General features: G+C 61.8%; 1 protein-coding gene across 2 annotated transcripts; it reads right to left on the reverse strand.

Moving 5' to 3' along the window:
• Nucleotides 1-1,776: 1,776 nt before the first annotated feature.
• NR5A1 (nuclear receptor subfamily 5 group A member 1) lies at nucleotides 1,777-27,059 on the reverse strand. 2 transcript variants are annotated; one of them, XM_045082378.1, is made up of 7 exons: nucleotides 26,805-27,059; nucleotides 22,910-23,026; nucleotides 22,631-22,772; nucleotides 19,930-20,555; nucleotides 13,291-13,410; nucleotides 11,469-11,616; nucleotides 1,777-3,530 (listed from the first exon to the last, which is right to left on the reverse strand). In XM_045082378.1, the coding sequence occupies exons 2-7, from the start codon at nucleotides 23,009-23,011 to the stop codon at nucleotides 3,283-3,285; spliced, it is 1,386 nt and encodes a 461-aa protein (XP_044938313.1). In that variant the 5' UTR covers nucleotides 23,012-23,026; nucleotides 26,805-27,059; the 3' UTR covers nucleotides 1,777-3,282. The 2 variants fall into 2 exon arrangements, with proteins under 2 accessions (XP_044938313.1, XP_044938314.1); XM_045082379.1 differs by lacking the exon at nucleotides 26,805-27,059 and adding an exon at nucleotides 24,579-24,615.

Consider the following 27,059-nt stretch of genomic DNA (forward strand, 5'->3'; position numbering starts at 1 on the left):
CCCAGGCAAGATTGTTCAGAGAAGGCACGGGGTAGGGGGGAAGGCTCCAGGTGTGACGGGCCATGCTTCGGGGAGACCGCAGCTCATACTCTGGCTACAGGTCCAGGTCCTGCCGCCACTAATTCCGTGGCCAGCGGCAAGATTCTGATTCTTCTGTGAGTCCGGGTCGCTTCTTAGGTAGAGCTGGTTTCCGGCCCAAGGTGAGCAGTGTTAGGGCCTGGCACCAGGTGGTCCCTGAGGTGGAAACCAGGCGAAGGAGGGGCCCAGGGACTGCGTACCCTGTCCTGCTGACCTCCGGCTGGCCCAGATGCTGCCGGAGGATGTGGAGGATGTGGCACAGCCGGGGGCATCAGAGCAGCCTCCCTGATGGAGGTGCACGTGCGTGGAGGCGGGGCAGGGCTGCACAAGAAGCCCCGGGACCCAGCCAGGCCCAAGTAGCTCCCCACAGCCTTTTGTGTCGTTTCTACTCTGGGCACCACCTGGGCTGTCTACAGGGACAAAATCTACCCTGGTTGGGGGGGTGGTGCCCATCATGCAGAGACAGGGGTCTGGGTATTTCATTCCGGGGATGGAGGCTGTCGAGACTTCTGAAGCTTAGCTTAGGTCCCCAGACACCTGCCCATGCTGCCCCCAACTTTTGTCTTAGCTGGCAAACCCCGGAACATCCCTCAAAACCCAGTTTGGATGATACCTCCCCCGAGAAGACTTCCTGGCGCCCCAGAGGAAGAATTCCTCCCCTTTGCTGGCTCTTAGTGGTGGATCACACAGGATCACAAAATGACAGAAAGTGGCCTCGCGTGGGACTGGATGCTCCCCAGAGGCGGGAACCAGAGCATCTGCTTCCCTTCTGAAGATGCCAGGCGGAAAAGGGACACACTTTCTTTGCATGAAAGCCACTGCCAAGCTGTGTGCCTAGGGATACTTCTCCCTAGAGGGGGTGTCTTTTTTCTAATCGGCACAGAGGCCTGAAGTAGACCGTGAGTGGCCCCGGGGTGAACTTGTCAGGTCGGGATGATGAAGGTGGCCGTGATGGCTCTGCCCCTTCTTGGTGTGTGATCTTGGACAGGCTACTTCACCCGCCCCCCACCCCCGGACCTCGGTTTCCTCATCTGTAATCCGGAGCTGCCACCTACCGAAGTGGCTTTGAAGAGCATATGGGACAACAAAATGAGACAAAGCATGTGAAGTCCTGAAGGCCATCTCAGAAGAGGCAGCTGGTCTCAGAAATCAGCCATGCTCACTGCTGCCTCCTAGCAGTGGGCGAGGCAAGAGAGCCAGGAAGAAGTCCCAGGCCCAGGGCCACCAGAGGGACTGAGAGGAAATGTCCGGTGCTCTGAAGTCAGAGGGACCCAGGTTTGAATCTGTCCCTGCAGATTCCTGACTGAGGGGCACCTGCCTAGTCCCTCTCCTGGATCATAGCCCCTGCCTGACTGGGCCACCGCAGGGACAGAGAGATGAGGGGACGGCACACAGTAGGTGCTCATGAAATGACCGTTCCCTTCTTCCCAAGATGTCAGTTGAGATGCATGGCCGGGCTAGAACTCTGGCCGAGGCCCAGGAAGACCCAAGCCTCTCCCAGGCCTCCTGGGTATGGCAAGATCCCAGGAATGACATGGGGCCCACAGGCTCCCCAACGGTGCCTGGTGTTTTGAACCAAAGCTTATCTGACCGTCATGCCCATGCCAGTCAGAGCACTGCCCTGCCCCAGACCACCGAAACCCACCTTGGAGGCTCTGCTTTGGCCCCAGAATGGAAACGGGCAAAGGGAGCTGGAAACTAATTGCAAAATTTATTCCAGGGCTGCAAGGGCTGGGGAGATTCTTAAGGGCACTTCTCATTTTGGGGCTGTGGGTCTCTGGCCTTGGCAGGGGCACATGTTTCAGTGGGCAGGGGCGGGGACAGAGACAGGGCGGTGGGAGGCAAGGGGGGCGTGGATGCCCAGTTACCTCTAACTGGGCAGGCTCAGCACAAGCTGCAATGGCGACGTGGAAGCAGGAAAGACGGCGGACACCCAGCCCGGGGACCAAGGAGAGCCAAGGCCTCCCCTAGCGCCTGGCCCTGGAGAGTGTCCTTCAGGACACAGGGCAGGAGGCGGCCAGGGAGCAGAGACCCAGCTTCAAAGGTTTGCAGCAAGGGATCCAATGGGACGGGGCCAATGCGGAAGGGGCTTATCAGCAGTGTCCCCCGTCTGGAGACCCATACACCCTCCTCAAGTTCACCCGTATTCCCATACACACAGACTCTGAGACCCGACAGGCCATCCTACTGTTCATCGAAGGAGGGGCAAGCAACAGCTCCTCTCCGGACCAAAACAATGGTCCAGCACTACCCATGGGGTCCTTGGCACACAGTGTTTGGAGAGAAACCATAGGCTGTACTTGGGGGTAATCCTCAAGTCCCCGCCTCGGTCCTCAAATCCGTTCCCTGCCCCGCCCCCCACTACATACCCACCTTTCCAAGAGTATCTAGATTACTACATTAAAAAACGAAACCCCCAAACCCACAAACCTCTTGACTACAGCCTTTGCAGACACATACCAGCCTGGGCTGGCCAACTATGGGTGGGGCTAGAATGTTCTAGCTCCCTGGCGAGAGAGGAATAGAAACTTCTCCTTCGGTGGGAGAGGGACAGAGAGAGCGGACTGCGGAGAAATTCTTTTCAGATAGCATGTCACAGTTCCCCCCTGCACGAGTCAGACGGGGTGGAAGGGCTGGGGAGGCTTGGTCCTAACCCGCCCCCTAGTGTCCTCTAGGCCCCACAGTGCCTGACCAACTTCACCAACTCAGTGACCCCTGACAGAACAGAGGGCTGCCCTCCTGGTCTCCGGGAGGGAGTTCTGGAGACCCTCTCTTCTCCTCCATTTGGTGCCCCCTCAACGTCCCTCTGCTTCTGTTTCCCGGAGAGGAGAAAGGGACAACTTGGGACCCAAGGGACATGGAGGCCCACCAGGGAGTCCCGAGCCTCCTCCCCGGATCTCTGCGTCCAGACTCCAGGACAGACAGGGGAGCAAGAGGAGGGTGAGAGGGTGGTTAGCAGCCGCCTTCTCCGGGGGGGCCCTCCGAGCGGGGGCCACCCTACCTCCACCAGACCCCGTCCCCCCTCACCCACCTTCCCAAACACGGGGCTGCCGAGAGCGCAGGGGCAGGGGCGTGCAGGGTGGGGCTCTTGGGCAGGCAGAAAAAACTCAGTCCCCTGGAGGGCCTTGGGCGGGGGCGGCTGCGGCTGCGGCCCCGCCCACCTGCCCGGCCCCGCCCACCTGCCCGGCCCCGCCCAGCCCAGGCTCAGGTCTGCTTGGCCTGCAGCATCTCGATGAGCAGGTTGTTACGCGGCATCTCGTTGCCCAGGTGCTTGTGGTACAGGTACTCCTTGGCCTGCATGCTCAGCGCCCGCACCTCCACCAGGCACAGCAGCAGCTGCTGGAACTTGTCCCCGCAGTGCGGGTAGTGGCACAGGGTGTAATCGAGCAAGGCGGCGTTGGCCTTCTCCTGAGCGTCCTTCACCAGGCTGTGGTTATTCAGGAACTTCACATCTGCAAAGGGAGGGGCTCCGTCACCATCAGCAGCCCATCGCATCAGCCGCCGTCACTGGCAACGCCAACACCCCCTAGAAGCACCAAAGACACGGGCGCCACTACTGTCAGAGACGCGACCAGGCCTCCCGTGGCCACCACACCGCCACCGCAGCCGTGGAGGAGCACAGCCCCCAGCACCCATCGCCAGTATTGACAGCCCCGCATCCCTCCCAAATGTGGCCACCGCCGCCACCATCCCCCCAACCACCACAGCCGTTCCTGTCACCACCACAGCAGCTATCACCAACACTGCCCTCTCTGCAGTTATCCCAAACATGGCCACTGCCACCGTCACTCCCCCAACCACGATCACCTGCCACCATCATGACGGCCACCATCACCCTCCCACTGGTCAGGATGAACACCTCCATCGTCTCCAAAACCATCTCCACCTCACCAGCTGTCTCCCTGTGCATGTGACAGGTGACAACAGTACCTACTTCACAGGACTGTCGGGAGAATTCAGGGACATGCTCGGTGGGAAGTGCTTGGAGAACAGTGTTGGACACGTAAGAACACGTAGGTGGTGACATACTTGAACACAAGTTATGTCGCCACTGTAACCCCTACTCTCACCCCACCATGATCAACACCAACCCCAGCCCGACAGTCAGAACCATCATGGGGCGCCTGGATGGGGCAGTTGGTTAAGCGTCTCGTCTGACTCTTGATCTCGGCTCAGGTCTTGATCTCAGGGTCATGAGTTCAAGCCCCACATAAGGCTCCACACCACGCGTGGAAACTACTTCAAACAAACAGAACAAAAAACCATCCTGTTGCATCATCCACCACCACCACCCACCGTCGCCATCAGTGGACAGGCCCAATTCTAGACAGCGACAAGCACTCCTCTTGTCTACCGATCAAGAGCCTCCAGTACCACAAGGAGATTCTCTCATGGGGCCGTGGGGGGATGTGGATTCTCACGGCAACTGCATTTATGGGGGGGGCACCCCGGGGAGTCCCGCATGGGAGACACAAGCAACAGAGCAGACATAGCACAGAGCATACGGGCAGATCTTTAAAAACATAGAGCTATGTGGGAAAAAAAAACAGAAAAGGAAGGTCCAGAGTTCAATCTACATGGCAAAGCCATCTACATAAATTAAAAATGCTTGCACAGAAGCCTGCACATTATGTAAGAACAGGGACAGACAAGGAATCCAAGTTAAACATGAAGGCGTGGCTGCCTGTGGGAGAGGCAAGGGCTGGCAGCTCTCCGTGGAAGGGTGATCGCTTGTGCCAGGGACAGAGGAGTGTGACCAGTGCCTCCTGCACGCCCAGGAGGGGTGCAGTGAAGACACGAAAAATAAATGTCTTTGGAGAGAGGCGATTGGGGTTCAAGACCCAGTCCCACCAGTTAGGAGCCGTGGCATTGTGCCCTGTCCCCTCCTGGCCTGCAAGGCCTCCTTCCTCTGGGAACGGGGCACGCCCACCTTGCGCAGGTACCTGGGCCCCGGGGGGCACCCAGAGAGGGTCAGTTTGTCACTCAAGTCCTCATCACGGCTTGGTGGGTGTCTCTCAGCTCCTGGGCCGCACCCCCAGCTGGTGCCTCGCCTGGAGACTGAGGTTCAGCAGGAATCTACGGGATCCGTCCCCCAGCCCCAAATCAGGCCCGGCCTGGCCTGTGAGTCGGCCTCCAGGGGTTCAGGCAGTGGTCATCCGTCCATTTCCCTTCTGCCCCCATCCCCATCAGCTCCGTGGCTGCGGGGGAGTCTGGAGCCCAGCATGTGCAGCCCTTGGCCCTTCTAATCCCGCTTAACACCCACTGCGCCAGGAGGGCTCGATGCTCCTGGCAACCCTGATCCCCAGCCGCCCCCGGTACGCCTGCCGAGGCTTGTGTTGTCCAAAGTTGGATTTAGGGAAACCTGAGCTGGGCCTAAGGCGTATGGCAGGATCTGCCCACCGCCGCCCCCCCCCCAACCCCGCCGTCCTCCACCCCCACCCCTGGCTGCCTCACCTCCCTGCAGGGAGCCAGGGTCACTTTCTCCCTTGCCTCCCCATGATCACCATGAGCCCATAAGGCACCTTGCTGCCAATTAGAAAGAAGTTTCCCCTTGTCCACAGGGACAGTATGGCAAGGGGCTCACAAGCAGGATATCAGCCCCTATTCATCCCCTGTCTAGGGGCCCTTGTGCAGTGAACAACGTGTTCAACTGTGCATTGCAGCCCTGCTCCTTAGCCTGGACTACTCCAGACACACTCAAAGGTCATGGGAAGCCCCCACCCTCTCTGAAGCCGGCCTCCTACGCACAAGAGGTGGCTACTGGCCCGTCCCTGTCCCAACCTGTTTTCATCCCACAGAGTCCTGTCTACCTTCACCTCCCACCCCCACCTCTCCTCACGGCTCCCTCCCCCCCCACCCCTGACCCCTAGCCCAGGCTGGCCAATTCTCCTGATACTGCCTTCTGACCATACGCAATAGGAGGCTGAGGGTCCAGAGAAGGGTAGGGACCAGCTCAAGGCCACACAGCAGTAAGGGGGCCCAGAGGAAACAGCTGGGGGTGGAGGAGGATGGGCTGGGGTGCTGCAGTAGAGGCAGGAGTGGGAGGGGGCTGGGAGGACCAGAGCCTCGGCTTTACCAGGATTTACTGTTCCCCACAGCCCCGCAGCACCGCACCAGCGAGGGACAATGGGGTGGAGCGCAGGGTATGGTGCAGACAGGGACAGCCCCCACTCTTAACAGTTCTCTGGACCTCTCAGCTCTCTGGAGCCTGGAGACCCCCACCGCACCCATGCAGTGGGCTACCGGGCTGGGGAAAGGAAGCCATCACCAGTTAAGCCCCAGTGACCACCCTGCAGTGTAGGCGCACCCAGGTTCCCGGGCACCCGCAGGGTGTCGTGCTCTAGCTCAGTTAATCCCCAAAGACACCCAGGCAGGCAGAAAAGGGCTTCCCCCAGGCGTGGGGTGCGCCTGGGACACCGAGTAGATGCCAGAGTCTGGACGCAAAGCCAGGTCTCCTGGCTCCAAAGGCTGGTAGGTAAGCACAGGCAGTGTCAGGCTTGGACATCAGTTCCTGAGCGATGGGACACGAAAACTTTACATTTTGTCCCATCTAGGAGTCCTGTCCAAGGGCCCGCACCCCTGGGATCCTAGGTTTCCCAGGCTACTGTGGACTCCAGACTCCTCTTCCTCCTCACCCTGGAGGAGACCACTGTCAAGTCGTGTCCCCTCTCCCACCTCCCGGCACCCCCCTCTAAGGGACTGTCGTGAAGATTCTGTGGAATAATGGGTGTGACAGCCAACATCCCACTGAACGCCACGCCCTTCTTCCAGTAGACAGGGGGGAGCAGGAGTCACACAGACCTGGAGGTGCCCCCTTAGTATGTCAGGGGTTCAAATCCCAGCTCTATCACCAACTGGGTGACCTTGGGCAAGGCCCTTCCCCTGAGCTGTTTGTCACCAGCAAAATGGGAACCAGGCCTGATCTGTGTGCCCACCTCTGGGCCCCGGGACACCGCAGGTTGGAGATGGGCCCAGGGGAGAAAAGCCTGCCATGTCCCCCCCACCCCCAGCCTGCTTAGCCCCAGCAGTCCTGGAGATGGGAGGCGGGAGGGGGCTGGGAGATGGCACCACCCCCTCGGAGAGCAGCCTGCTAGCGCTGCGGAGCTGGGGGCCCCCAGGTTCTCAGAAAAGCCCCCTTTTCACGGTTTAATTGAATATTTGAATAATCCTTTCATTCCAGCGAGGCATAAAGAATGTTGTCCCAATAGCGGTGACTCAGGCAGGCGCCCCCGCGCACAATGGCCCCTCGAGTGGGGCTGCTATTCAGGCCGCCTTTTGTTGGCGCGGAGCAGTGGGTAAATTGCAAACGCTTAAGGGAATGCTGCGGCGGCCGCCTCAATGGGAGTCAGGAAATCGAATGTTAGGTCAATCCATTAAGCTTCGATTAAGTCCTCTGCGGAACAATGCCAGCCGGGCCCATCTTCATAAACACCGCGATTGCCAGGAGAGAGGCACTAATTTTAATTAAACCTCCTTACCTGCCTCGACGCCTGCAGGGGGAAGGCTATTTAGACGCCAAATGGCACCCTTCTGCGGAGACCGGCAGGAAGGAGGCGCGAGGGGGCTGCAGGCGATGCGGAGGGGGGGTTGGGGGACAGTCGTCACAAGGGACAGGGCTGCCCAGCCCAGGGAGGCACTGCCCCAAGGGTGAGGTCCAGCATGCCAGGTGGCGGTCTAAGAGCAAGTGGCCATCCCTCTCTGGGCTCCAGGTCTCTTAGGGACTTAACTCCTGGGGCCTGGGATCATGGGAGAGCCACCCCCACCTCCACCTTCCAAACTCTGGGCAGATCTTCCCTCTCGTCTTCCCCAAACTTGTCCACTTCACTCCAGCCCCAGGTCTAGCCTCTTGTAGGGCTCTGGGCTGCCAACTGCCAACTTTCTTCCCTGCAGCAGCTGGAAGGACCTTGCTAAAATGCAAATGCGATCATGTTACTCCAGCTGAAAAGCCTTCCCAAGGGAAGGGTCAAGGTCCTTGGCCTGACATTCAAAGCCTTGCACAGCTCAGTCCCTGCCCGCCTCCCCAGCCTCCTCTCCACCCGTTCCCTGCCCCGCACCACAGCAGACCTCCTGGATTCCCCATCTCTTTGCACACGCCTTTGCGGCCGCTTGCTTTGCTTCACCTAGAACACTCCTACTCATACTGCAAGGCCCAGCTCAGAGGTCCCTCCTCCAAGAAGTCTTCCTTGATATCTTAAGTGTGGGGTGGTTTCTTCTTTTTGGCCCAACCCTGATCACACTGGCCTGCTCAGGCTCCTCCTGGAACCTGGAACTTATCCGCCCATAGCCTCGTAGCTCAGCTGGCCTCCTCTCTTACTGTTCTCCCAGGAGCTCAGGCAGGTGCAGGCACCTGGGCCTCCTCCTCCTCCTCCTCCTCCCCTCCCAGATTCAGCCTCATTACGGATTCTGACCTGCTGGGCTGGGCGTTCCCCTACCCACCTCAGCCAGACCTGCATCCCTGTGATAGGGCACTGTGCCAGACAGCATGCAATGAAGATGGAGACTGACTTGATCATTCATTCACTTCATTCATTCGTTTCTTCCTTTGCTCACTGGTGGTAATGATGGTTAGGAGGAAAATCACCACCAACGCACTTTCCAAGCGCCCAAGCGATGCGGAGCACCTCGGGGGAATTCCCTCATGAAATCCTCCTAGCAGTTAAGGATTATCAGGATGGTCCTCTTACAGATGGGGAAATAGAGGCTCAGAGAGGAGAGTGGCTTGCTCAAGGGCACACAGCCAGAGAGAGAGTTCAGATTTAGAATCCAGGCGGTCCGTCCCTGGTTCCTATTCCTAAGCACTGTTCCACTGTGCCTCACGTGTGTGAACACACACACACTCTCTCTCTCTCTCTCTCTCTCTCTTGCTCGCTCGCTCCTGTATCCAGCCCCTCCAGCCTATGCCAGCCAAGCCCTGGAGAGTGTCCCTGTCTCTTAGGCCCCACTCTGGCAAGCAAGAGGAAGACTAGCGAGAAGGAGGGGCCAGCACTCTGGCTTCGGAGTTCGACCACTCACCTGGACCCTGGGAAGAGGGCTGGGCTGGGCTCTGCTAGCCTTATCCCCACCGCCCCCCACCTCCCATACAAGGAGAAGTCCTGGATTTATCACGTGGCTGAAGCCAGAGCTGCACTGGGCCTGGTAGTCCCAGCCCCCGAGGCTTTATTGGGAGAGGGGCAGGGGCTACAGGGGTGTGCCTTGGGCTCTAGGGGTCTAGAAAGCCAAAGTGGGGCAGCAACTCACAGGGAGGCCTGGCCAAGAAGGCTAGTGGCTGGCAGCCCCCCTTCCACCCACCCCACCTCTGGACCTCCCTGGAGGCCTCCTGATTAGTGTCAGGTCAAGAAAGCAGCCCGATGGCACCTGGGTGGCTCAGTGGGTTAAAGCCTCTGCCTTCAGCTCAGGTCATGATCTCGGGTTCCCGGGATCAAGTCCCACATCGGGCTCTCTGCTCAGAGGGGAGCCTGCTTCCCTTCCTCTCTGCCTACTTGGGATCTCTGTCAGATAAATAAATAAAATCTTTAAAAAAAAAAAAAAAAAAGCAAGCAAGCAAGCAAGCAGCCCGACCGCCACAGACCCCGCACTTCAATTCTATGTGCACTCCACATCCTTCCTGTCTCCAAATCTCCCGTCACTCCCCAATTACATACAGATTCTTTCTACGAAGGGACATGGAAAAAGTCACCAGCCCACGAAAGGGCATAGTTCGCTCATATGTGAAAACAGTGATACAACTGCAAAGGCACAAACACGCACATGCCTCCCAGAGTCTCCACACCCCCAACCACACGCCACCATGCCCGGCAGCTCACAGAGACACGGCTCGGAGACGGGTCTCGCTGGAGGGAAGAGAGGGCTTCCCCCAGCTGAAGACAGCATGGCCCGGGCCCCAGAGGCCCTTCCACGGGCTCCAGGCCACAGCTCCTAATTGGCTGCCCACGATTCTGTCCCCAGCCAGCACCATGGTTGTCCCCTACCAAGCCCTGTCGCCTTGCACGGAAACCCTCCAACTAGAGCAGTAGTAGGGAGAAGAGAACGGCCCAGGAACCATCATCAACACTCCCTTAATACCCGCCCAACACGCCCGGCTCTCCCCAGTCTCGGGCAGACGCTCCCTTGCCTGACCCGGGCTAGGATGTCAATTACCACAAAGATGACATCTGAATCCTGACGCCGAGGCAGTCATGCCCCTCCATTCTGACCTTCCATCCCACCTACACCTCTGCTAAAAGACTGACCCCTCCGGCAAACTCCTACTCATCTTCTAAGGCCCTGCTCAGATGTCCCTCTTCCAGGAAGCCTTCTCAGCAGAGCCCTTGTTCCCCACTCCGAGTTCCCCATCTCTGTCCCCACCCGGGCAGCACGAGCCGGAGGCCTCTACTGGACTGGGAGCCACCTGAGAGCAAGGACACGCCCGTGTTCACAGCCCTGCTGAACCCGGGTTAGGCACGGATGGCTTGCTAGGGGAAGGAGGCCAGGAGGCCAGACTGAAGAGAGCCCCGAGCAGGGTGGAGGCTGGAGCGGCACTGGCTGGGCAGGTCAGGAGGTGATGAGATGGAGACACCCCCCCACCCCCACACTCCCCCCACTCCCGCCTGACTCAGGGGACCCCCGCCTGATTCAGGGCTGGGGGCTGCTGGGCTGGGCTCACCCTCTGCCACTTCCCTGCTTTACTTTCCTCCTCAGCCCTATCACGGTCCTCCGGGCTGTACATCTCACTGATCATTTCACTCCTGTCCGTAGCTTACTAACTGGATTATGATTATGGTCTCTCCACCGATAGGGCTGGCTTGGTGACAATAGGGACAGGGAGACACCCTGTGTCCCCGGTGCCTTGCAGAGTGCCCATGCTCAGCACATTTATAGAACGAATACAGGAGCGAATGAATGAGTGGGGAGCCCAGAGCCGAATCCCCCCCCCCCCCCCCCCCCCCCCCCCCCCCCCCCCCCCCCCCCCCCCCCCCCCCCCGCCCAGAGCAGGGAACCTGGAGAACAGGGACCCCAGGATGGGAGCCAGGGAACAGAGCCTCCCCAGCTCACACAGGCCTTTTTCTGGAGGCGACCTGGGCACTTCTCTGGTGCTTCCAGCCAGGAATTTACCGAATTCTTCGGAGTCCTTCCCCACAGAGGGCCAATCTTAGACCGGGTCTTGGTCGGCCCTACTTCCAAACAGAGAAACTGAGGCCCAGGGAGGAATCAACCTCCATTTGAAGAGCGGGGCCCGGGGCCAGGTCCCTCAGGCCCTGACTCACCACGGGAGGGGTCCCCGCGCGCCGCGGAAGCCCCCTCGGGGGCGGAGCCTCACGGAGCTGGGCAGGGGGGGCGGGGCCTCCAACCTCGCCCCCTCCCCACCTCAGGCCGCCCTCCCGCCGCCGCCGCAGGTGGGCAGGCGCACTCACCGAGGCTGAAGAGGATGAGGAATTTGAGGCAGACGAACTCCTGGCGGTCGAGCTGCAGCGCGTGCAGCTGCAGGACCAGCTCCTGCGCCCGCAGGACCAGGCTGTGCAGCAGGGACCCCGCCTGGGCGGCCACCGTGCTCAGCTCCACCTGCGCGGGCGGAGGGCAGGGTCAGGGTCGGGGGACCCGGGGCGGCGGGCAGGGGACGCGGCTGGCACGGGAGGGGAGGCCCGGAAGGAGGCTGGGGAGGGTGGCCCCGTCCCTGGAGCTGAGGGGGTGGGGGCCGCTCCCCGCGCCCCAGAGACCCTCCAGCCCCACCGCGCGGCCCCGCCTCCCCAGGGCTCCTCACTGCGGGGCGAGCTGAGGGCCCCACGGCCGCAGAGCCAACCCTGGGGTCCCTCACGCTCGGAGAGCTGCCGCCGACCCCGTGTTTCGTGTGCTGTCCGCGGCAGACACGCGCTGGGTGCGGGGACAGGGTGGGGTCTGGTCCCCCCGGATCCCCGTTGGCCGCGGGACTGCCCGGGCCCCGACGCCTACCCGCGGCCGCTCAGACTCGGGACGTGGTCACAACTCAGCTCTCGTTCACACACACTCCTGGGCACACTTGCAGGGCGGCCCGGCCATTTCAGGAAGTGAACGCACACACATACACACAGGCGGTTGTAGGGTCACCTCACAAGGTAAGGGGACGGACACGCACCGGTGTATGAGTTCCCACACGTGGTGACAGGCAGATCTCAACAACCACAGGCTTAGGTGTGTGGAGATACGACCTCAAAGACCACAGCCTGTGAGTTGACACCGGCCAACAAACATGCTCACACCTCAGACTCTCCTGTCCCGCACTCCTGGGGACCTCCAAGCCACACCCTCGCGACCAGCATGCCCTGGCCCTGGAGGCCCAGGGTGAGAATAGAGCATGAGGAAGAACACAGGATGGGGAGCGGGGCCTCAGCCTCCAAACCCCACCCTGGAGTGCCTGTCAACTGCTCTTCCTCAGGTCTCCCCCTTGGGAACAATGCTCCCCCCACCAGCCTAGACCCCGGCATCAGCCTCTCTTCTTTCTCTCCCTCCTTCCCTCCATCTCTCCCATACCTCCTCCTGCCCAGGAGGGGCCTTCCTCCTTGAACTCCCCCCGCCTGGGTCCTCAGCATTACTCAAGGACCTCGACTTCCCTACCCCCCATGTGTCCCCCTCAAATACAACCTAGATGAGCCCTTCCTCACTTATAACTCTCCTGTTGCTCCCTGCTTGATCTCAGGAGGTCCCAGCTCCTATGCTAGGGCCAGTAATTCCCTGCTCAGGGCGGGGTGGGGGTCCCTAACTCCTTCACCCATTCCTCATCCACCCAGGATTTAGGGCCTGCCCCCAGCCCTACCGCTCGCCTCACAGGGCTCCTGGTCCCCCAAACCCACCTACTAGCACCCACATACGGGCAGCCTCTGGTAACTCAGAGGTTCTAACCATCCCCCTGTGTGCCTTTGTCCATGCTGTCCCCTCTGCTGTGACGGGAGTAGGACTGGCCCCCACCACCCTTTACAACCTGACCAACCCCTATGTGTTCTTTCAAGACCCAGGGCCATTTCACCTCCACCAAGAGCCTCCCTGACCCTCCCCACATCCCTGAGCTGCTTCCTCGGGGCTGGAACCTGTCGAGGTCAGGGCCAGGGCTGGTCAGAGGGAGGTGGGGGCATGAACTTGGGGAAAGGGCTGACATTGGGGGTGCCCAGAGCCAGCCCTGGAGAGGCCTAGGACCTCTTCTGGGCTCAGAATTCTGGAAGCATCCTTCAGGGCATGGCACAGGACACAGTAGGGTCTGGTCACCTCCTGCCCGGTGACCAGCAGGATGCTGCCCTCCTTGCCGTGTTGGATCTGGCGGTAGATGTGGTCGAATACCAGCAGCTCGCTCCAGCAGTTCTGCAGCAGCGTCATCTGGTCGGCCACCTGCAGGGAAGAGGCACGCGTGGGGCTAGGGTCCAGCCGGGTTCAGCCGGGGACCTTCCTCCCACCCCTGCCTCTCCCAGCCCACGATGCAGAGGCTCACCTGGACATGGGACCTGGGCGAGCTGCTTCCCCTCTCTGTGCCCATTTTGCTTATCTGCCTGCTTCATCAAAGGGTAGCAGGGATCAAGCAAAAAAAAAAAAGCCACTGGAGGTGCTCAGAACTCCGACGGGCCTGGCTGCAGGCCCCAGCTCTGCTCCTACAAGGAGTATGACCTTAAGCAAGTTCTATAGCCTTCTGAGCCTCGAGTCTCTCACCTGTGAAGTGGGCAAAGTACGGCACCCGGTGGGGGGTGTCCTTCCGCCCCAGAGGGTCAAGACATTCTAGCACCGCAAGAGTGGACACTCATGACCATGGTGAGCGGGACTCAGGACTGTGGGATGCCAGAGCCTGAAGGGCCCTCAGGCATCCTCTGGCCAAAACTTCTATTGTTCAGATGACAATCTGCTGCCCAGAGAAGGCGAGGGACTATCCTGGGATCACAAAGAGGTAGAGCAAGACCAGAGCCATGGCTGGCCTTCTCAGTCCACAACCCTCTACAGTGACAGACACCGCGCTCTCCTGGGTGCTCCGAAGTGCCTGGGGCACAGGGGCCCGCAGGTCACCCTGGGGAGACACGCTACAGACGCCAGTCCCTCCCAGCCCCCGCGGCTCGCTCGCCCGCCACCATCTGCCCAGCTGGTACTTCCTGGGCACCTTCCTGGGCCCTGCCCCGTGACGAGAGCCAACTCTAACAGCTACTAGTCTCCGTGCTACGGATCCATGCCCCTAGGAGGCTGGGACAGTCCCTAACCCCAGTCTAAGGAGAGAAAACACCCCAAGGAGTCAAGTAACTTGCCCAAGGTCACACTGCCCCGTCTGGTTCCAGATCCGCGCTCCGAACTGCCTGGGATGGAAGAGGACCCAGGCCGGCCACCCAGGAGTTTGCGGCTCACTCGTTCCCTCCCCCACGAAGCTCTCCTCCCGCGGTGCCCTCACCGTCCTCTGGCTGTGGCACCTGCCACATCGGAGGACTCCAGTTCACGCCTCTGCCTCCCCCAACACCTGCGGGGTCTGGGAAGGTCTGGGAAGGCAGGGCTGGTGTCCAGCTCATCGCTGGGCTCCCGGAGGAGGGGCCGGTGAGCAACTGATGAACACGCATGTGCTCCTGAGATAGGCACAGGGAGCAGAGAGGGGCTGCCCCCAACCCTGGGGGGCCAGAGGGATCCAGGCAGCCTCTGGCCTGAGGGGAACTAGCAACACCCAGTGACCGGCTCTCTCTTCTTGGGGATTGAAGCCCCCTCCTCCCCTCGGTGCCCCCCTTCCCCCGGGGGCAGCCTGGGGCCCATCCTTAGGCCGATGGAGGCAGAGAACAAGTGCACAGCGAACGAACGAGTGAGCAGCTGCTCAGGCTTCCTTCGGGCCTCACCCGCCCACCTTTCCACGGCCCGGCCCGCCATGGCTGAGCACAAGAGGGAGGGCCTGTCTCTGTCCTGCTCTGAGTCACCAGCCCCCTATGTTCCCTTGCTCACCTCATCTCTGTGTCAAGAACCTGCACACCTCTCCCCTCCCCTCCTAGCAGAAAGTGCTTCCTAGAGCCCAGCTATGGTCAGAGCAAGAAGCGCGGCTGGGGCCCTAGGCTCAGCCGCAAGGAGCCCTGGATTGCAGGCGCCAGGAGAGAGGAAGACCCGGGCAAGGGTGAATCACAGAGACATGTCTCCTATCTCTCCTCAGGAAGTGGCCAATCCCCAGAGACCCACAGGCAGGAGGCCTCCCCACCGGTTTCTGAGGAGGAAGGCATGGCTCGGGGAGCGCCTGTGGCCGGGCCCACTCTCAGCACGCCGGCCCGGCCTCCTCACCCCTCCTGTCAACATTCTGCCCATGTTACAGATGAGGAAACAGAGGCTTGCCTAAGGTAACCGGAGGCCCCTAATTGGGCCAGGCTGCTGGAGGGCCCCGGGAAGTCCCGAGGTCCGCATGGAAGGCGCCGGCTAGGAGTCAGTGGCCTACCCGGGGCCACCCAGATGGAGGCAGAGAGAGAGAGAGGACGTGCGGGGCTGGGCTCGGCTCACCCCTCACTGCGGCCCTTGGGCCTGGCTTAAAGGACCAGGGGGGTGGTGGGGGTGGAAGAGAGAGAGATAAAGGGGAGAATTAGGAGATAAGCAGGCTGAGCTTCGGGCAGAAAGCAAGAGGGGTCACAGTGACCCGGCTGGCCAAGCCCTGGGAGCAGACTCTGTACCCAGACCTCAGACCCCAGGAGTGGGGGCAGCCCTGCCCACGGGGCTGATAGGGGTGGCAGGGCGGCCAGATGCCATATTAGCTGAGCCGCGGCGTCCTGTCCCTCTCTTCGAGTCCCCACTCAGCACCCTATCCTCCTCTGCCCTGATTTTCTGTTCTGAGGAACTGGAAAAACAAATGCTTCCTCTTTTGGTTAGAGAAGACGGGGTGTGAGCCCAGGGGCCTTTGTTGCGAAGGGCTCTGTGGCCCCGTGGCGGGCTCTCCTGCAGATCCTGCCCCCGCTGACGTGCCCATCTACCCCTGGCCAACGGACTCGTCACTTGCTTCTCCTCTAGGTGGACAGATGGACACATACCAAACTCTCAGACACCGCCCACACACAGATGAGCACGCAGACGTGTACTCACACGCACGCGCACGCGCGCGCACACACACACCTCTTTTTATTTCAAAGAAAACCAGAAGGCCCTCGCTGCGGGCCCCTCTCCATAGGAAAGCAGGTGGCTAAGAGCCTCACTTAACCAAAGAGGCTGGTTTTCACCTTGCTTCGCTTTCTCCCTAAGCAAAGGTTCCTCCTCTGCCCTCGGACCTCCCTGGCACCCAGGGAACAAGGACATTTGCCGGCGGCCTGGCCCTGGGGTCCCTCGCCGGCCTGGCCTGTCTGCTCAGCCTCCCAGCCGCCCACCCCTCCCGCCGGGCTGCCATAAATCCTCCTGGAGCCTTGACGCTTCGCAGCCTGCCCTGGAGAAGGGGTATTTATGGGTGCCGAGCTGACCTCCCTCCCAGCAGGGTTCCCCCCCCCCCGAGCCCCCCAGGGTCTGATCCGTCTGGCAGCCGAAGGCCAACGGGCTCCGTAACTCTCCGGTGACTGACATGCCGCAGGCCGGCCGGGGCGCGGTCCCCGCGGAGCGGTCGCCCGGCCCTCGTTTGTCAGGCCGGGAGTGACAGAGTTACTGCTGTTTAAATGAAACCATCAATCTGAGCCGTTCTCTTGCCGATCGGGGGCCTCGCAGTTGGATGTTGAGGGTGAAGTGATGTCAAAATGGGTCATTAGGCCCTCTCGGGGCTCACCTCCCCCTCCCTGACTCCTATGGGCCGTCCTGCCCTTCCTGGGAACCGTCCCCAGAAGCTAACGGCTTGGGCGGACACATGGCCCTCCACCGAGCAGAGCAGCAGGGACGGGTGTTTCTGCCACCTTGCTGCCACACAGTGGCTTTCTAAGCCCAGGGCAAGGTGGCCTGGCCCGAGACTGCTCCCGGGACGTAGTGCCCAGGGGAGCGTGGGTAAAGCCTATGCTTTCGCATTCCTCCCGGCCAGGCCTGAGCACCTCCTGCAAGTGCAGGTTACGGGGGGGGGCGGCAGCAGAGGGGACCGGAAGGACGGTAGCCACCACTGCAACCTGCCAAACTCTCCTGCGCGCTGGGCCCTGTGCGGGCCCTGTGCGGGACCGCGGACCTGTCCTGGCCACTAAATCCTTGCAACAGCCCTACGAAGCAGAAGTTTTTCAACTTCCCTTATTGTATAGCTGAGGAAACCGCGGGCGGAGGAGTAGTGCCTCGCCCACTGTCACGCAGCAGAGCAGATGGAGCTGGGACTTGAACACGGGCTGCTCTGATCCTGGTCTTTGTTATGAACTCCTCTGCCACAGTCAGCGACCACACACCTCGACTGCGTGCGATGAAGAACTGAGGCAGGGGGACGTCTAAGCTGGGGGAGGGGATGGAGGAGGAGAACCCCAAGGGGCGTCCAGGCTCCCGGCATCCCTGGCAGCTCAGCAAGGACCCCAGGCCCTCCCCTAGGCAGTGAGATGTCATCAGCATCACACGGGACTGGGTGGCCTCTGGGGAGAACTCAGCCTCCATGATAGGGCCCGTCCCTGTCCCAGGATGTGGGGCCTCTGCCAGCCCTGGCTCCTGGTCCAAGCTCTGCTTCTGCCAACCTCTCCGGACACAGAGGACCACCTGAAACTCCCTGACATAGGACACCTTTTCACATTTCTAGGTCTTTCCCTATGCTGTTCTCCCTTCCTGGGATGTCCTTAACCTTCTCAGACTGCTTTCTGGAAAGGCAGAGATCAAAGAAAACCCTGATTTCCTTAGATAGAGCCTTTTGCCCTGCTGCTGGGCCCCACTACCCCCCTTCCATCGCTCCCAGAGCCCTGGATGGTGTCTGCATGCCTGTCCGTCTCCTGCAAAAGCCTGGCTGCCTCCTGGGTCCAGTTCATTTCAAGGTGCCCACTGCCCAGCCCCAGTGCCCCACTCTCAGAGCTCGAGAGCTCCCCACTCTGTCTCCTAAGATGTATTCTGCTGGAGGTGGTGGGGGGGGTGAATGGTCACCCAAGAGGGAGAACAGGGTCATTCAGCCCCACTCCCACTTTTCTGCTTCCCCACCTCTGGCTTTGCAAACAGACACCAGCCAGCCTCGCTGGACCAGTAGGAAAGAAGTTCCACGTGGTTGACTATGGGCTGGGCTGGTACTTATCTGCAAGGTTCCTTTACAGAAGATGGTGACCATGGTTCATATTCCTGGGCTCCATTCAGAGATTCTGGGAAGGGGAAGCAGGAAGGTTTGGACCACAGAGAAGCCAGAAGCAGGAAAAAACACTCAGCCAAGCTGGGACAAAAGCCCTTCCCATCCTGCGTGAAAAACCCCAAGAGACTAGGAAGGCGGCCAGAGGAAGTGCCCTGCCCCTGGATCCAGGGTTCTGGAAAGCCAGGAATGCTCTGCTCCTCCTCCCCTCTGCACAGGGGGCTCATGGGAAGTCTGGAGTGGAAGCTGGCAACCAACCCAAGGGTCCTGAGATCCTCATCCCCAACCAGGGCCTCCAGCCAGGAGTGAAAGGCAGATAGGATTGCTCAAGGTCCCGCCTCTTGTCCCATCCATGAGGTTGGCCTAGAGTGGGGACAAGGGTGAGAAGTCCCACCCTGCGGCAGAGGGAGGGCACATCCCCAGCTCCTCCACTGTGGAAGCAGGAATCGTCACCACCAATTCCGGGCCCCCAACCCCATGATGCCTCAAGAGCTTACAGGCCCAACCTCCTATTTTATCCCGCCCGTGGCCAGCCCAGGCAGGCAGTGCCCCCGGCCCATCCGGCCACATGCCCCTGGAGGAAGCCCAGGCGTCAGCATTGACAATGCCGCTCAAGGCTGCGGTGGCCCCAGCAGGGAGGGCAGCGGGCCTTGCTGTTCACACCCAGCCCGGGAACAGCCAGGGAGGCCGGCGGGGGAAAACCGCACACCAGTCAGCCCGGACTAAAGATGGTCTGTGCGCCGGCCAGCGAGAAGGGCCTTGCCTGGGCTTGAGCGGCCTCAGAGGTTGGCGGAGCACCCTGTTTGCAGGGAGCCAGGTCCCCAGAGGGGCAGCTCCCAGGCCTTGGGTCCTTTAAACCACCAGGCAGAAGGACTGGGAACCTCTTCCCTATCTGGCCTCAGTTTTCCCCGCTGCTTTCTTGCTTACTTTCGCCGCAGGTACTTTAATCCACGGGAAGGGAAGACTTGGGCAAGAGGTAGACGGGCTCCTTTGGGAAGATCGGTGACAGGACTCACAAGCCCCACCTAGCCCCCACTGCACACACAGACCCTCGAGACCAGCCATCATGAACAAGAGACGCAGGGACAGCAGGAACTTTCACCTTAGCTGGGAAGGAGCACGTCCACAAGCATTCCACACTCTGAGATACGAAGACCCCCACCTATCATATTTGAGGCTGGCAGGGATTGGCGGCCTCTCCAAACGGGAGGACCGGATCCCTTGTGTCCTCTTCTCGACACTGGGCTGGGGCAGCCAGAGACAGCTTCCAAAGGACGCAGGTAGTCCTTGGGGGGAGCTCGGGGTCTCAGAGGAAGAGAGATGAATGCCTACAGAGACCCTGACCAGAAGAGAATGGAACAGAGACCTAGAGGCCCAGAGAAACAGAGATGCAGAGAGACAGCACATCAGGGAGAGAGGGATAAGAGAAAGAGACAGAGGCAGAGATAAAGCAGCAGAGTCTGTGACAAATAGAGATTCAAGACACAGAGAAAGAAAGAGAGCAGGAGGGGTGAGGGAGAGGGGCTGAAGAGCAGGGAAGGCTGCGATGGGCCAGAGACACTCCTCAGTGTCCCCAGAGAAACCTCCCTGTGCCCAGATGTTGCCTGAAGCCAGTGGGCAGGACAGCTCCATCCAGAGGTTAACTGGGACAGAGGCTCGGGCGCCAGGAGGACACCCCAGACCCAGTGGCCAGCCAGGCGGGAGGAGGGACTCACCTCCAGCTCCTTGAAGACCATGCACCTGCGTGCCCAGTCCACGATGGAGATGAACGTCTGGTCAGCCATCCTGCACAGAAGGCTGAAGGGTGCGGGCTGGTCAGGGCGGCCTTTGGCCGGTTCCTGCAGGCAGCCCACAATGCGGGCCCGCACCTGGTCCTCTTCTGGCTCCAGCTGCAGCAGCTGTAGGATGAGCTCGGGCACACCAGGCCCTCCGGAGAAGGGCTCTGGGTAGCCATAGGGTGGCCCCGGTTGCGGGGGACTGGCATAGGGCTCTGGGTACTCAGACTTGATGGCACGGCCAGGGAAGGTGGGATAGAGGTAGCCGGCCAGTGGCCCGTGGGCACCGGGCATGGCCATGGGCAGTGCTGGAGCCCCAAAGTCGCCCAGTGGCCCAGCAGGTGGACCAGAGGCCAGGCCCTTGGGCTCAGGCGCGTGCAGGCTAGGGGGCAGCATGTAGTCCGGCGGCGGAGGGGGTGGGGGAGGCACCCCCATAGGGGGGCCTGTTTCCAGCTTGAAGCCATTGGCTCGAATCTGTGCCTTCTTCTGCTGCTTCAGGGCACGGTCTCGTTTGTACATGGGCCCAAACTTGTTCCGGCCACCCCGCATTCGGTCAGCACGCACAGCTGCGGGCAGAAGGAGAGCGTTGGTCTCAGCCCCTCCGAGCCACCTACCATAAGGCCACAGTCACAGATCTTTCCCAAACTGCGTCACTTCCCCCGCTCAGTACCTTCCGTGGCTCCCACTGCCCACAGAGGAAGTCCATCTCCTTAGCCAGGCATTCGAGGCCCTGCTTGCCCTCCCGGATCACCCTTTCCAAGACCCCATGTTCTTTCCCCACCGCGTTCTCTCTCGGCTCCTCTGGCTTGGCACGTGTCCTTCTTCCTCCTCCGCTCCCCCCCCCCATATTCTTTCTGCCTCCAACCCTTGCCTTCTCTCATTCTGCCAAACATCTAGCCCTAGGGTCACCACCTCCAGAAGTGTTCCTGGATTCATCTAGGCACACTCCACTGTCCTTGCCCCAGATGTCCCGCCTCTTGTGCGCTGTCATCCTGCTGAGGGGTATCACGCCATGTGACCCTGGCTGAGAGTTTCTGGGGACTCAGCAATGGGTTCAGGTGCCTAGTACAAGGCCGAGCAGGGAGATGGCGGCAGGAAGCAGGCCCCGGTCAGCCTTCCTCACAGCCTCCCTCCAGTGCCCAGGGTCCAGCTGCTTGCTTCTTGACCGACTGCCCGACTCTGTCGCACCCCTACTGCAAAATGACTCGGGCTTCCCCCAGTGCCTTCAGATATGACGCTGAATTTAGGGCTGGCCAGGGTTCCAGAAGGGACCTCCCTGGCTCACCAGATGTCCCACCGCCTGGCCAAGAATGTGTCACCAGCCGGACCCAACAGGTGCATCTCTGCAGCTGGAGTGTGGCTCCAGGCCTTGCTCAGACAGGACCCCACCCTGAGTTCTTGGAAAAGGGACAGAGCAGGAGGGAGAGGGTGGTGCCCAGGAGGGAAGTGTCTTGGAGGTCCATTCAGCCTATCTTCCTGCCGCAGGGGTGAAGAGCCCAGGCTCTGCTCCCTCTGCTGCATCCGGGCTTTTCTCCCTCTGCTGCATCCGGAGTGTTGCTGCTCCTTGCACACAGCTAGCTCCCCTGGCCCGGAGGACCCAGAGCTGGCGATATTGGGACATTCCCCTCTCATCTGGGAGTCCTTCCTCTAGGTGGCAGGACTTGTGGTCAGTGGCTCCCAGAGCCACTAGGGACCTTCTACATTGTTTGAAAACTTGAGCCAACAGCTGCCTGCTCGGCACACAGCCCGACTGGGGGCAGCAGGGCGGACGCCTAGGACTGTCCACCCTCAGAAAGTTTGAGGTTTTCCTGCTGAAACGTTTTCCCTCCCCTGTGGATGGAGGGGGTGGGAGGGATGGGCCTGGGTCCTCTGGGACCCGTGGTTCCCCTTCCCTCATCCTCTCAGGGTCCTCCCAAGAACACGGTAGAAGGACTTTTACCCACTAAGTGATCGACCTGAGCGAACTTTTGGACGGACAAACATTTGGGTGGGCTGGATGAATGAAGGCTGTAATGATGGACAGATAATAATATAAATAATGATAATAATAATAATAATAATAATAGCAGTTGCTCTATACTAGCCTTTCAATTCCCTCACCCTAACAATTCCCTCACACTGACTCAAGAAGGACCTAACTACTGTTAGGTCCACTTTTCAGATGGGGAATCTGCAGCTCAGAGAGGTTAAGCAAGTTGCCCAGGATCAACCATCCTGTGCGTGGTGGCCCTGGGACTTGAACTCTATCTGGTTAAGGTATTAAACACCCTGGCTCCCGTGGCTGTTGGGTGTCAGTGGGGGTGTCCTAGGTCTCCTTGCAGAGGGAGGAGATCGGCCGGGCTCTGCCCGGAGCTGCACACCCTCTCAGAGGCTGGAGAGACGGTCCTCTCCCTGGGGTTCCCTTGCGGATGCCTCTGCACCCAAGCCCGCGGAGCCTGCACGCATCCCCTCGCCAACAGAGCCACTCCTTACGCCTCCGTGCGGAGAGCCGGCCTCACCCCACGTGCAGGGCCCACGGCTGGCCCCAGAAACTTTAAGAAGGTCACGGGTGCCCTCCTCGCACCCCTTCCACCACCCGCACCCCCACCCCCAGCCGGGCTGTCAGAGGTCAGCGGTCCCAGCCGCCGCGCCGCGCGCCCACCTTCCAGGCGCATCCCCACCGTCAGGCACTTCTGGAAGCGGCAGAAGGGACAGCGCTTGCGCTGCGTCTTGTCGATCTTGCAGCTCTGGCTCTCGGTGCACGTGTAGTGCTTGTTGTTCTGCACCGTGCGCTTGAAGAAGCCCTAGGGGAGAGCGGAGTCCGCGCGGGAGGCGAGCAGGCCCCGTGTCCCCCTCCCCCGGCCGGTCCCCGCGTTCCGGCCGCCCGCCCGCGGGGCCCCCGAGCGCCCAGCCCGCCGCCCGCCGCCCGCCGCCCGCTCACCTTGCAGCTCTCGCATGTGAGCAGCCCGTAGTGGTAGCCGGACACCTTGTCCCCGCACACGGGGCACAGCTCATCCAGGTCCTCGTCGTACGAATAGTCCATGCCCGCGGCGTCCGCCTGCGGAGGGAGGAGAGGGTCACCGCGGGCGGGACGCGAGTGGCGGCGCGGCAGACCCGGGGCCGGCGGGGTCGGCGCCCCCACGCCGCTGCCCCCCGTCACCGTGCCCGGGGCGACGCCGCCCATTCGAGCGCCCCGAGCAGCCCGTCCTGGGATGCGGCCGCTGCGGCCCGCGCCTCGGCCCTCACCGGCCCTGTCCCCCTGCTCCTGCTCCTGCTCCTGCTCCCGCTCGGCGCGTCCCCCGCCCCAGCCCGCGGGCTCCCCCCGCGGGGTTTGCGGCGCGCCCGTTCCGGGACCCTCGGTTCGGTGCGCTCGGGTCTGGATTCGTTCGTCTGAGAACAAAACCCCGATTCTGAGAAAACGAGATGGGCTCGGCCGCGGGGGAGACACCGGCGAGCCCGGCCGGAGTGGGGCCTCGAGTGTTCTGCGGATCGGACAGGGACGAAGGAGACAGACAGAGTCCGGGGGAGACAGAGAGACGGCCAGAGCGAGAGCGAGAGCCACCGACCGACGCCGCCTAACGGAGCGAGCGCCCTGGGGCGACAGAGACAACGAAAATCCGAGGCTGACAGAGACACACGGATGCCGGGCAGAGAAAACCCGGGGGGAGACGAGACAGAGAGACAAGGAGGAGGAGAACGAGAGAGAGAGAGAGAGAGAGAGAGAGAGAGATCAGAGACGCCGAGAGGCAGAGGCCCAGGAGAAAACCTGAGAAGGAGACGCGGAGCCAGAGACACAGCGGTAGACGAGAGACAGCCCGAGACACGGAGAGGCGAGAGAAACCCGGGAGGGAGGAAGGCGGAGAGGGGGACAGAGACACCGGGGGAAAACCTGCAGAGACGGAGGCGCCCAGCGAGGGGGCCGGGGCCGGGGAGACGCGCGGGAAGCGACCGGACCCGTGCGCCCGAGCTCCGAGGCGCGGCCCCGCAGGGCCGGACCCCGCCGGGGACTCGCGCCGAGGGAGGCGGAGAACGACGGCGCCCGGGACCGGGAGCCCGAAAGCGCCGAGCCGCCGGGGCGCCCCCCCGGGCAGTGGGAGACAAAGCCCGCGGCAGCGACGGCAACGGGAGGCGCAGCCTGTGCCGCCGAGACCGAGACGTCGGGCGGAGCGCGGGCGCAGCGGAGGCGCCGGCTGTGGAGCCGCAGGCCCGGCGCGAGGCGCGGAAACCTCGGGCGGAGACCCCCGGGGCCCCGGGGAGCCGAGCCCGAGGCGGGGAAGCGACCTCGGGCGGAGAGCCGAAGTCCCAAGGAGGGAAGCGCGCAGAGCCGGGGCCCAGGAAGAGAGAAGGGGCGCGACGGAGGCCGCGGCCCGCCCGGCGCCCACCTGGCGGCTCCTGCGAGCAGCAGCGCCCCGCGTCCCGCCCGCGCGGAGCCCCGCACCTCCTGGCCGCGCCGCCGCCGGCGATGAGCCGCACCCGGGCGCAGCGCCGCCTGCCCGCGATGACGGCCGATCGGGCCGGGGGCGGGGAGGCGGGGGCGCGGGGCCTCGGAGTCCCCCCCACCCCCCAGCCTCTCCACCCCCCGCCGCCTCCAGGGCCGCACCAAGGCGCACCTGGGACCCGGGCCCCTCCGCCTCCAATGCGCGCTGCGCTAACCCGCCTCGCCCGGGCCAGGGGCCGGCCCCTCTATATCAGCGCGTGCGGTATCCGGGGGCGGAGGCCCGGCCCGCGCCCTCCCCCGCCACCCAGCCTGGCTAGAGCCTTTACCCTACCCTCTCCGTCCCCCATCCCCAGCCCGGGAGCCTCGGAATCCGGGCAGGTGCTGGGCGCCTGGAAGCCTCCAGCCACCCAGGAGGCGAGCCCCTGTTTGCTAATCCAGCTTAGTCGTGGCAAGGGCCACGCTGGGGGCGCTGGTCGTTTTGCAGCGTGGAAGTGGGTAAGGGCGAACGTGGGGGTACATGGCCAAGGCACGGGTTCAAGGCTAGAAACCGGGTTCGAGCCCTGGCCCTGCCGTATTTCCTCACTGGAGACAAGCAAATTTACACACACACACACACACACACACACAGAGAGAGAGAGAGAGAGAGAGACAGTTTGTTTATCTGCGAAGTGGTAATGATGACTGGACTTCCTTAAGAGTGGGCGTGCGGATGAACCGAAGAGGTGCTGACAAAACGCATGCCTTAACACTGTGGAGCGGTCAGTAGTACCCAGCTGGGAGACCTGGGGCCAACCCTTTCTCCAACGGAGACCTCGCTTTGCTGGGCCGGAAATGGGAATCCTCCGAGGACTGGCGAGGACCCGAAGCCACCAAGGGCGCGGGAGCTAGGGGAACAGAGGGACCTCTGCCCCCTTTCCGTTCTGAGCCTTTCTCCAGCCTGAGGGAGGAGGAAGGGAGCATCCCCGGGACAAAGGGGTCCCCCGGCTGGGCTACACTGAGCAATTGCTCTGGGTAGGGAAATGCTACCTGATCACTCTCATTTTTCAGAAGAAAAAATTGAGACCAGAGGAAGGGGCCTGCTCTCATCTTGCCCCCCGCCCGCTCCGCGGAGAAGTGTATTGAGATCAGCAAGGCCAAAAAGCCGCGATCTTCAAGCGGCCGGAGGGGGGTGGGGTGACCACAGTTAGGCACCCGCAGCAACGCGCGGATCTGAAGACTCTGGCCCTTGGCCCTGGCCAACTTCGCCTGGGCCCCCGACCGGAGCCTCCCCCGCCCCAGGAGCCTCCCCCGCCACCCGGCCAGGGCTGGAGCTGGCACCTTGGTCCTGCCGGCTGTGGCTGGAGAACCGGGGCTGACCATTCCTCCTATCTTTCACCGGCAGAAGAAAGGACGGAATAGGCAGCCGACTTGCTGTGCAAGCTCTGCCGGGTCACTTTGCTTCTCTGAGCCTCAGTTTCTCCACATGTAAAATGGAAAAGTCCGGCCCTACAGAAGGGGTCCTGCAGTCTCTGTGACATGCCATAGATGAGACTTGGTGAGAACAGAGAGAGCTGAGTCTGAGTTTAGCTGCAGTCGCCCCCCCCATGAGACACCGCCCCCCCCCCCCAAAGAGGAGCATCTGCAGGAGCAGGAGGTGGGGAACTAGTGCCTCTGAACAGCTCTCCTTCCGGGAGGGGCCTCAGAAGAGGGAAATCAGGACGGGCACCACCTCTGTAGGGGAGTGACGGGCATTGAGGGTGAGGGCTGGGGTCTTCTGGACATTGCTGAGGAACTTGGGTAATGTAAGCACAAGTCTGGGCTGGGGACCCAGGCGGTCTGTGGAGCTGGGCCCCTCTCCCTCCACCTCTCTCTACCCTGTTTCTCTCCAGAGGCTACACTGTCCTAGGTTGGGAGCCCTGGGCTTGACCCGGGCTCCACTGCACCCTCGTCCACCTACCCAGGGAAGGAAACCTTGATCTGCACCAGCCACAGAGAAAGACGGACAGAAGGACGTTGGAGACAGACACACAAATCCATACAAATGCACGGAGACAACACAGATACGCAGGCAGGGAGACCCAGAGACCCAAAGACAGGCCCAGAGACCACGGGCGCATTCCCGGACTGCTAGGCTTGGCCAGCACAGCCCTGTGGGCACTCGGCCGCTAGTAGACAGCGGGACACCGCAGAGCCCCATGGGGCCTGTCCCCATAGGCCTAGCTCCTCCCATCAGCTGCCCAGGGAAGAAGAGGGGGAAGCATGATGGGAGGGCAGGTTGGGAGTAATCTCTGGCCCCTTCCCTGCGCAGAGCCGCGGGCACCGGTCACCCAGCCGAGCAGGCAGTGGCTGGCCCAGGCCGCAGGGAGGCACTGGGGAGGGAGGCTGGCCATTAGAGGCCTGGGCCCAGGCCCTCACTTACGGAGCGGAAGGACAGCTCTCACGCCGGATGAGGGTGGACAGTGGGCACCAGGGGTCCGAGGGAAGGCTCCGGCAGCCCAGGTGGGGCAGTGGTGACCGTGGGCACACGGGAACTCCTTCACGCCACGGCGGGCGGCGGGCGGACAGTAGGCTGGCCCTGTCCGTCCGTCCTCCTCCTCCCCGCCCTGGCGGGGAGGGGGGGGCACCGGAGGCCCAATTGGTCTCTGCCCCCACGTGACTCTGCAGGCCTCTCTCC

This window comes from Mustela putorius, unplaced genomic scaffold (genome assembly GCF_011764305.1).
Source record: "Mustela putorius furo isolate JIRA1106 unplaced genomic scaffold, ASM1176430v1.1 tig00000596_pilon_pilon_pilon, whole genome shotgun sequence".
In the NCBI taxonomy this organism is placed as follows: domain Eukaryota; kingdom Metazoa; phylum Chordata; class Mammalia; order Carnivora; family Mustelidae; genus Mustela; species Mustela putorius.